General features: G+C 43.3%; 1 protein-coding gene across 2 annotated transcripts in view; it reads right to left on the bottom strand.

The window, feature by feature from the left end:
• Nucleotides 1–7,702: 7,702 nt before the first annotated feature.
• The window catches only part of ITM2B (integral membrane protein 2B), a 28,872-nt gene continuing 25,309 nt past the window's right edge, over nucleotides 7,703–11,265 (bottom strand). For both annotated transcript variants that reach the window (XM_074565651.1, XM_074565661.1), the window contains exons 5-6: nucleotides 9,700–9,850; nucleotides 7,703–8,418 (exon numbers count right to left, since the gene is read on the bottom strand). In XM_074565651.1, the coding sequence (XP_074421752.1) occupies nucleotides 8,330–8,418; nucleotides 9,700–9,850 (240 nt within the window). In that variant the 3' untranslated portion in view covers nucleotides 7,703–8,329. The remainder of the gene's footprint in view (nucleotides 8,419–9,699; nucleotides 9,851–11,265) is intronic.

Below are 11,265 nucleotides of genomic sequence, written 5' to 3'. Positions count from 1 at the left end.
GCCTCTGCCGTCACTTCCGGGACGGCTGACCGCTCCCACCCCGCCCGCCGGCGGGGAGCGGCGACCGCGCCCCCCCCCCCCCGCCCCAAACACAGACCGGCTCGGCGCGCCTCAGAACCCGGAAGGAGAATCTGCCCGCGCCAGCCGGCTCAGCCAATGAACGCTCTCCTTTCCCCGCGCTAGCCAATAGGAGCCGGCTCCGCTGCGTGCGTCCCGGCAACTGGCGCGAGGGCAGTGGCTCGCGGGCGGGGCGGGGCGTGGCTCCCTGAGGTAACAGCGGGGCCGCGGGGCTTGGGGCAGGTACCGGCGCTGTCTCCCCGCGTCTCCCGCCCTCTCAGAGTCGGCTTTACAGCTGAAGGGAGCCAAAGCTGAGGAGGCAGCGTGGGAAGCAGCGGCGACGTCCGACTGTCTCGGCTGTAGGTGGCAGGTGGCGGAGGGAGAAAGGGCCTCATGGCGAGGCGCTCAGCGCCGCTCCCTCACATAAATGAGCCCTGGCAGCCTCCGCGTTAGAGATCCTCCAGGGGCCTTCGGTCGCTCCAGAGACGGCAGCTTAGCTGTTTCTGGTGTTTCAGGTACTCAAGAAGCTGGAGGCGGTCGATACAGCTTTTCTATGACACGGGAAGAACCATAGACCTATCTATAAAAATAGCTATACAGACGTAGAACAGGATAGAAATTACAAATCCTTCATGACCATCTCTCAGTCTGACATTCATCTGACTCCTAACTAAAATACTACTTTTAACACTGTGCTTTACGATTGTGTTTAATGTAAGAAATTCTCCAGGCTTCGAGCATCTTCGGGATTTTAACCCAATGAGATTGAAATCCCCAGTGCCTTGATTCACAGATTGTAAGAATCTACTCTGTTGCCTGCAATCACATATTTATATTTTGAAGGCAGATCACTGCTGCAAACAAGCACATTTATTTTCAGATTTTTCTGAACCTCTTAGAAAAAAGCAAAAATATTTGTATGTAAGGATTCTTGCTACATGCACATATTTATCATTCGCCTGTAAAGCAACTAGTTTTAGTGAGATTGCTATCAAGGCTCTGCATTTAAAATAAAACCAACATGAGTGCAACTATGGTATAGAATAAAAATTCACTAGTATTTTTAAGATTCACAATATTAATTTGTTCATGCTTTTCCTTTACATTCATTAACTTATTTAAAAACAGGAGAACAGTCTAATTTTCTGGTTCATAATTAGAATTAAAACAATTACAGTAAAGTGAATACAGAATCCCATTTGAATACAGAATGGGATTTCTGAGGCAAATCAAAGTATGTAAACTCCAAATGAAATGTTTGAGTAGGTGACTGTAGGGGGATTTAGACATTCCTTATGATTCTAATAAAACTGTGACAGTAGCTTTACCCTGCTTCCAAGCACATTCAAAGGGGTCTAGGACTGCATCTCATCTACGGTTGAACCACAGACAACTAGGCACCTCGGAAAAATAAGCTAAAACCCTAAGCCACAGGCTAATCCATTGCCTTCTCCTCACAACTGGCTTTAAGAGCGCAGAAGAATTTGAAACAAGAGCAAAGCATCTCAGAAAACTTGGTCACGGCCAGTGGAGACCCTCCCAGCTGTCAGCGAGAAGGAAACACACCCTCCTGGGTAGCTTCCCTCACAGCTGCTTTAGCGTGCTTTTAGAGCCAGGCCCTGGATCATCCAAATGACAGGCAAAGAATTTGTGTTGCTCTCATAACCCCCTGTGCATTAGTGCTTAGGGAACTTCATATCCTTTTAAAGAGTTGACAAGCAGCCTCAGTGTAAATACCCATTTCCTAAAATGACTAGTGTGCCAAGCACCTTCTCAAGTCAAACTTTATGCACTTTTTCATCAAACCAGGCACTTAGGGCTCCCCTCCATAAGCAGGTACAACCAAAATACAATCTCAGAATTTTTCAAGTTGCAACTGGTGGGCGAAGAAGGGAGGCAGCAGATTGAGCTACAATAACCTTGAATCCTCCATCCCAGAGCCTCAGACGTAGTAAGTGCATCTAAATTGCAGTAAGAAGACTTAAAGTGTACGTATGTACTGCCAAAGAAAGGCACATGCATGTGTAAAAACCATATGTAAATTGCTGCACTTTTCTTCCCCCCTTGTTAGATACACTGATTGGAACGTTTCGATCCTGTATTTTAAAATGTTTTCTTTTAAATGGAGCCCTTGGCCTTTTGGAATAACACGACAAAAGGAACGAAGAAAAGCAGCTCTTAGTGTGCAAAGAAATAAAAAAAGGAAACACACTGCAAGGTCAAATAAAGTATTAATGATAATTTCTCATCTGACCTGACAATATCTTTATTCTACACATCTTGCTACAACAGCTTTTAAAGCATAGGTCATAGACAGATGGCAGTCTGTGAAACATTGCCCAGTCAGGCAGTCCTGACTCATTGTTTCCAGCTGCTAAACAATCTTAAGTAATTTTATTATCTTCAATTTTTTTTCACTTAAAACTGTTGCTATAGTTTCATGGTAATGGCCATTGGGAATAGAAGTCATGCCTTCAGTGCAGATGCAACCAAGCCTTTATATTTTGACTCTTTCTGCTCAGATACGATAGAAGCTTGCTACTTTTTTAGTTTTCGTAAAAATTAAATATTTGTGATGGGGAAACTTGATTTAAATGCACCTCGTGGTCTACCAAGACTAGCTGCTTATTTCTACATTACCACAGACCTTTATCACTTAAGTTACAATAAAATCAGTTCTTCTGGAGATGCATGACAGAAATGTATAAGACCACTAAATGGGGAGCTTCTGGATATTAGTCCAAATACTAAATATTGCCAGAATTTTTGCTCGAATAAAACCCACAGTTTCTAAAATTATAAAAACGTCTGCCCAAATCACACCCCATTTCCCTGCCTCTAACAGGCAGAATTAACCAGGGAGGGGGCATAACCTCTCCCAGCCAGCCTTCTCTGTGCGTGGACATCCCTTGCACCATGCAGCAGCCACCAGCTCCCTGCCATCCCTGTCACCTGGAGCTCAGCTGTCCCTCAAAGCCCCAGCACAAGTGCTAACAGGAGGGAGGAGGTGACGGACCTGCCCCAACTCTCCTCCAGCTGCTGCCCTACAGCCCCCAGGCCTTAAGAAGGACTTCTCTGGAGCACCACCTAGAGCAATGGATGGACGTAAGTGGCAGCCCTCCTCCAGGTGCGCCTCAGGGACACTAAGGCCTTGGAACCAGGCCCTTTCCACTCCCCAGCGTGAGGTCCCCCGGTAACGCTGCCTTGCCATTGCACTGGCATGGGCTCTGCCTTTGAAGCTGGAAACGGTTTACCGGTGTGATGGGGTAAAGCTGGCTGGTTGGCCCCCTTGTTGGTGAGCCTGGCCCCTAACATCATCGTATCCTACATAAAGACTCGGTTCAAAAAAGAAAAAAAAAACACAAACATTTCTAACAGTTAGTATTTCTACAGTGATGTAAAATCCATAAGGACCATGACAAACTTCAACCCATTTCTCTCTAAACGGAAAGGTATTTATTAGATGCTGCCTCCTCTAATAGTTCAAAGACTTTATATATACACATTATTAATAAAAATATTTTCATTGCACATTTACACACATCTGTGACTTGCTCTTCTCAGAGCATCACGTGGTGCGCTGCTGGAGTCGCAGGTACTGCAGTGATGAGTGTAGGGCAGGACTCTACCAATAAAGTGTTTGACCAAATTGCTAGGGGGATCTGAAAGGACTGCTCAGTGACTGCTGCTGCTGGATGAAGGAAAGGCTACACGTACATGACACCAATATGCAAAACCCCCACCCAGGCTGTTGCACAGATACTTCTAGTTCTCTCCCTTTGAGATTAGTTAAGAGAGGTTTTCTATTGACCAATTATATAGACTCGAGTGGCACTTTTTTCTCTTTTTATTGAGATAGTTGTATTTACTTATAGAAAAATCATAACTACTTATAACTGTATAAGGACCTTATACATTGCTAGTTCTCTGTAACTGACAATGGCTGTCAGAGTTGAATCCATTTTACAGATTTGTGCTAGCGTTGAGGACCAAGGTACTGAAAAATAAGATCCCTGACTGATGCAATTTATCCGATGAAGCCCTAGTGCCATCAGAAAAAAACCTGATCATTCCCGGTACAGCTTTCCTTGCTTGTGGAAGGTGTTGGGACATTAGTATAGAATATGCTTTTGCACACACGGCTGCATCACGCTAGGCGTTTTGTCACGCAGGTACCGTCCTGTGTGTCCCCAGGAGGCAAAGCCCTTCTAACCCCAGACACGCTTTGCTCTCGGGGTGTGCGGGACATCCTGTGCCCCCTCTGCAGGGCAGTTCATTCTGGTTGGTACTGCCAGCTGGTAATGAAGTAAAGGTTGGCAAACAAACCAACCACAACCTTCTTGTTGCTCGCAATCACCCGGCCGCATTAATGACCCCCTTGCGATCCCTCCCTTCCCGTCCTGCTCAGTCCCAGGTTCTGCTTCCTCTCTCCGCGTGAGAAAGCGTGCTCTGACACGGGCAACACCCTGTCCTGCTGCTGGCCATCTCCCAGCGAGGATGTTTCCCATGCCGCTTCTTCCAAGATTTCCTAAGCCCACAAGAAGCAAAATACGCTCTATTGAAAGTAGTTCTCAGGAATCAAATTAATCTTAACAAACAACCTGAAAACCAATCGAAAATTAGCAACCGTAGCCTACAGTGAACAGACACAGGCATTTCTCTGAACTAAACCAACCCAGGATCTTGTTTTTTTCTTTTTGTTAAAAGTGCGCCTAAGGTTTTTTTACCATTTTTACCAAGGCATGGCAGTGAAATACCCTAATTAGGTGCAAACATTTGCGTATAGTATTCCAGCAAAACTCATAGTATGACAACAGCGCTACAGGCTCTTCTATGCTCCCTCCCTTATAGTACAACTAGAACAAACGATGCCAGTAAGAGCACAGCTCTCCTGATATTTCTAAGCCACAGGCTGCTGCCAACACAGCTGTGTCAGACATCCATCCTCCCACCCAACTTATACCAACAAGAGCATGTCCCACCTTTCCAGAGGACAACGCTGCTTTCAGTTGATGGCTTTAATAAACCTCTGTTGGCATCCGCAGTACTGATTCAGCTGGAAACAATCTTCTTCAAACAACTTATCCCAGCCCCTACTTTTTGTCTCCGCAAGCGCAACACATCCGTGCGCGTCGCTTCAGGTAACCCCGCAGCTTCTCATCGTGCCAGATAACCAAACCCTTGCATTTTCTGACTTCCAGGCTTTCAGTATGTTCTTCATGTGAAAACTTGCCCCGTGGCTCTTTACTAAAGCTACAAGACTTCAATTAGGGAAGGAGGGAAGACTTGGAGCTTCAATCACGCTTTGCAAGCCCAGATCATACACAGCGACCGGTAGCAACAACCTTATGCGTGCAAAGACCCACTGAAGATAAAGACTCTCTCTCGCACCCAGGAGAGACCAACACAGCCCCCTCCCACCAAATAAACAGGGTGGCATAGGATAGTCACACTTCTCTGATTTTGCTACTTAAAGCATGTCTCAGCAGTAGGATTAATTTTCTTTCCTACGAGGAGTTTTACAAATATTTGCAAAGATAATTGTCCAATGAGGTCATTTTCGTACTAACCCTTTTCTGGAATTCATTGGGCTAGAAATGCGGTTTTCTTCAGTACAGCACGGCTATGTTTGTTTATTACACTCTTTTTTTTTTTTAAATTATTTAAAAAATATAAAAGGAAAAAAAGCCCAAGCAGCTCCTAGAGCTAGTTTTTTTCCATGGATTTTTATTTTGAAAAGAAGATAAAGACGATGCGAGGCTTACTTAAAAATTAACACGTTTCATGTGTAACTTCCAGAACATAAGAACGATGTGCTCATGAAAAGGTAGGAAACATGCTTAAAAGTACTTCAGCATGAATCTCGCGTCATGCAGGCCTCCAAAGAACACACTTGTAACCGTATCCTGGCATATATTTGACCTTTATTGCAAGCAGACAATGGCAACATCCTGAATGTCTGGGGCTGAAGTTTTCCCAGCGGGTTTTCCAGGTTGCTTACATCTATACCAAAGCGTAGCTGTGTAAATAGAATTTATACATAAATGTCTAACCTACAGCTACATGAGGCTTTATTTAATGTTCATGGCTGCCACGCACCGTCAAGAATGGATTAAAAAAGACCAGCTTTCAGAAAGTAACAATTCTATTTTTCATTGCATATATAATGCACATACACTAAGTAAGACTAAATTAAGGCAAAGGCAGATGAAGAAAAAAAAAAAATATGTATTGTGTATTTAAGAAACTTCCTTTAAAACAAATTATTTTATCTCGATCCAAACATTCACAATAGCAGGAAGCTGGATGATAGCATGTTTACACTTGTATAATAGCCCCAAAACCAGTAGTGCATCCTCCCAGTGTATTAAGAAAAGATCCTTTAAAAGATGAAAAACAAGATTAGGCCAAAGCCTCTTGACTGAATTAACATAAGACAAAAGATATAGCCACCTATGGTGTGTATTATTTAAAAATCAGTTTAAGCAGTTTGCATTTTTCTTGAAAAAATATGCAAATGTTCTATTAAACATTCCTACTTTCCTGATAAATCAATGCTCACAATTTGGTCAGAAAGACAAGGCAGATCCCATATGACGGAAGCTTAAAAGTGGATTTTGGGGGGACATTTTCCAGCCTTGTTTTTGAGTGTTACTCCCTTTTTTTCTCTCCGGTAATTGTTCATGCAACCACAGCTTCAAAACAGCAGGTACAATGATACATCTTCTCCTGCACTCTCCCCTACAAAAGTTGCCGTTACAAAGATCCAAATCACATTAAAAAGTTCAAACTTGCTTTGGAAATGGCAGTTTTCAGTGTAAACGGCACGACACAGGACGGCATCAGCGATATTTGAGCTAGCTCCTCATGAACTGCCAAAGCTCAACGGCACAGGACATGCCACGACACGGATGCCGCAAAGTTGAACAAAAGGGAATGCGAAGTCCTGCACGTAGCAAAGACTCCTGGCTCTCAGCTGGGCCAGCCTGACCCAGGACACGCTCTAGGTTCTGTGCATCGTCTGAGAAATACTCAGGACAGGGATTTCGGACATCAACAACATGTTAAGTCAGCTTTGGATCCCCATTCTGATTGTATCTACTGTGGAAATACCTACCCAGAATTCAAGCAAGAAGCACAATATTGCCTTGGAATGAAAAAGGAGGAGAAAAGCATCCACCTTTGTTCATAGAATCATGGAATTGCCTGGGTTGGAAGGGACCAGGGACATTTCAGAGCAACCTAACTCTGGCAAAAACCACCACTAAACCGTATCTCTAAGCACTATGTCTACCCATTTTTTAAATACCTCCAGGGATGGTGACTCAACCACTTCCCCTGTCAGCCTGTGCCAATGCTTGATAACCCTGTCAGTGCAAAAATTTTTCCTAATATCCAGTCTAAACCTCCCCTGGTGCAACTTGAGGCCATTTCCTCTTGTCCTATCGCCTGTTACTTAGGAGAAGAGACCGACCCCCACCTCGCTACAACCTCCTTCCAGGTAGTTCACATCTCACTTAACCATCATCTATTCCATTTTATCTTCTCGCTTTTAAAAATAGCACTGCAGGTAAAGAGCCTTAATTTTAACTGTAAAAGAAAACACCAATAATAGGAAAAAGAAAACAGAAGACTTTTAGACAAACAGGTTTATAAGATTTATTTTCCATTGCACATACATGGATTATATACAAGTTAGTAACATAAGTTACTTCTTAATTTTCTAAAAGATTGTTACAGCAAACACTTGCCATTTTAAAACATCAAGTCAGAAATCAATCTAAAAAGGTAAATATGACAATATTTTAAAAACAAAACAAATTGCACTTTGTTAGGGAGAGTCAAATACAGGTTTGTCTATATGCTGTAACAAACTATATAGCAGGTAATATTACAGTTAGAAGTAGCTCTTGCAGTCCATTTGTACATTAATAATTCTTTTCAATTTTACTTAATTAAAAACTGGTGGATATTTCAAAGACTTTCTCTTCTTCCTAGTATTCAAGATTCATCACATGAAATGCACTAGCAGCTAAGTCTTTATACAATTGCTATTCAAATATAAGAACACCACACCTGAAAATAAGGAAAAAAACCTAAACCATATTGATTTTACATGTATCATGAGATGAAAAGTATGGGAGGTGTTCAGCAATAAAGCCCTGTCCACTACTTACGTAAAAGAAGATTTTAAAAAATAATCACTGCACACAATACAAAGGGTGGGGTCATACTGTAGTTTTTAAGTCTCCGGGAACAGCAATATTCCTCATTACTGTTCACAGATGAGTGTTTCCATAGCAAACCTGTTCTCAAAGTGTCGAATCTTTCGGCAATTGACGGCTTCACGCTTCTGAATTCCTGTTTGTATCAGCAAAGAACAACGGAGGGTAAACACAAGAGGGGACGAGGTACATCAGAGACGTAATAGTTTTACGTTTACTATAATAAGATGTCACCAGAAATCAGAACTACCTCTCCTCGACCCCCCTTCTCAGAGGAAACACGCGTAGGCACACATACGTAGGTAGAAAATCACTAAGCAGGCGATGATGCTGGTTCCTGGTGGGGGGATCCAAATCGCAGGACTGGTTTAATTAAAACCAACCTGCCCCAAACCCCCCCACTGGCCAGTTTTAACCCTCACCAGTTCACAATCTCCCTCTCTGTGCATCTGTAAAAACGCTTGTGGGGCCGCGAGAGAGGGAAAAGCAAAGGAATAAACTGCTATAGGCAAAAAAAAAAAAAAAAAAGTGGACTAGTAGTATTTAAACAACAACATCTGGTAATCGGAGAAAGAAAGAATTTAACCACATTTTAGCCAAACTAATGCTCACTGCCAACCTACGCTCATCGTTATTACCACAGGATCAACATACTGAATTTGGAATTGACTTTTGCTATTAAGACCTTCTCCTCTTTAAACATTGTTAAAGTGTTTTTAGAAAATGTATTAATTTTCCTTGTTTTACCAAGCAGTCAGGTCCAACAATACGACTAAAGCAATTAAACCGCTTCAGCGTGAACTTGCACACCACACACAGGATTTAAAAAAAAAAAAGAAAAAAAAAAAAGAAGCAAATCTGAGTAAAATCCCAGTGAAAAATTTAAGGCAGCGTTTAATAGCTTGTCAAGACTCTTCCAAATGATTTCCATGAAGGAGTACCAAGCACCACAGTTCTCCTGTGAAGACAACTCTTCCTCACATTTCCCTGATGCAAATAGGAAGACGTGGACTAATTTATGAATGGCTTTAATGACAAGAAGAACCTGCAGTTCTGTACTTGGACTACAAGGCTACGGCTTCTCATATATTAAAGGGGCTTTGGAGGAGTGGGTCGATAAACAATATTAAGGAAAAGCATCAACGAAAACCTGAACCCCAGAAAACACACCCATGCGCACACCCCGCTTTTTGTAGCTCCAACTCACTGGGGCCTTGAGCAGTTTTGCACAATAAAATAACTTAATTTCCATCCCTACACAGAAAATATCAGACGTACTTATCAGAGCCAGTTACGGCAATAAGCAACCCTTGCTTTAATAAGAGTCACACCTTTCAACACAACCAAGCCTATTTATTGCACTCAAGCGGCATTGAACTTTCTGCCAACACAAAAGATCGCAGGAGGAACATTTTACCTTTCATGGCTTCTTTGCGCTGTAGTTTATAGGTTTCCTTGCCACGGCAGAGGCGGTAAATAAAGAATCCCAGCTGATCCACATTTTCAATGCGATCAGTAACAATCATCTGCTCATGAATCAAATAGGACTGAGGCAAATACGTTCCAGCCTGTTGAGCAAAAATACAACAGCTTTGTCAAAAGCCATCTCTTCGTGGTCCTAAGTACCCAAGAAACAAGAGGCAAAGGCTTCCCAAGCCTCTTCTGGTCCCTTCGGTGTTCTTTTGCCCCAGCTGAAATGACGGAGGACTCTGGCTCCGTGACACCTCCCTGTACACAACTGGAGATGCACATACTCAGCAATCAGCCCATTTCCTAATGCTGACACTGGCAAATAATCATCAGCTTTTTTGAAATATTACTTCATTTAAGAAATCCTATTAGCTTGTTTCATATTTATGGCAGTAGAGAAGGTGCTGCTTGCTTTCTAAAAATAAAACGAACACTTATTATGGAAAAAAAATTCATCTTTGGTGAAAGATCACGATATTTTTTATTGACAATAAGCAACCTGAAATTTCTATTGCAAAACAAGACTGTCTTCTCAGTCCAACCAATATGTTGAGAAGAAGCTGATTAAATGCTATTCTTTTCAGTAAAGAAGAAAAAAGACTGTATTAAATTCAGTTGAGAATAGAGTTGGGGTTGTTCAGCCTGGAGAAGAGAAGGCTCCAGGGAGACCTTATAGCGGCCTTCCAGTACCTAAAGGGGGCCTACAGGAGAGATGGGGAGGGGCTCTTTATCAGGGAGTGTAGCGATAGGACGAGGGGATGGTTTTAAACTGAAAGAGGGGAGATTTTGATTAGATATTAGGAAGAAATTTTTCACTATTGGAGGTGGTGAGGCACTGGAACAGGTTGCCCAGAGAAGCTGTGGATGCCCCATCCCTGGAAGTGTTCAAGGCCAGGCTGGATGGGGCTTTGAGCAGCCTGGTCTAGTGGGAGGTGTCCCTGCCCGTGGCAGGGGGGTTGGAACTAGGTGATCTTTAAGGTCCCTTCCAACCCAAACCATTCTATGTTTCTACGAAATTCACTTTAAATTATGAAAATTTTCTTCAGCACATACTATGAGGAAAACAACAGCAATTTTTTTTTTCTTTAAATAAGAGCTTGGAAGACTTCACACTCCCAAATTATCCCACTTGTTACTTGGTAATTAAATCACTGTAAATTACTGTTATCTTAACCCCTGGTCTCTTGGATCTCAGGAGAGAGCCTCCAGGGAGCCCCAAGGCAAAGCAGCAGTGCAGGGCATCCGCAGGGTGGGCTGCGATGCCGAGGACTTGGGGCAGCCTCCAAGGACGCTCCTGGACCTGTGCCCTCCAAACCTCAGGACGTCCCAGACTGTCCCCCCACACCAAATCTGTCCTTCTCAGCCCTCCCGGGGGGCGCAGGAGGAGGGGGAGCTCAGCGCAGGAATCTCCTCTGCTCAGCTGCTGCGGGAGCAGTTACCCGTAAGCACTGGGACCCAGCACAGCCACCAATGTCGTCGCCATCTTGGAGACGTCCTGTGCATCGTATACGGT

Source organism: Larus michahellis, chromosome 1 (assembly GCF_964199755.1).
Source record: "Larus michahellis chromosome 1, bLarMic1.1, whole genome shotgun sequence".
Taxonomy (NCBI): domain Eukaryota; kingdom Metazoa; phylum Chordata; class Aves; order Charadriiformes; family Laridae; genus Larus; species Larus michahellis.
The sequence above is the reverse complement of the archived record's forward strand: the minus strand, read 5'-3'. Positions and strand labels throughout refer to the sequence as shown.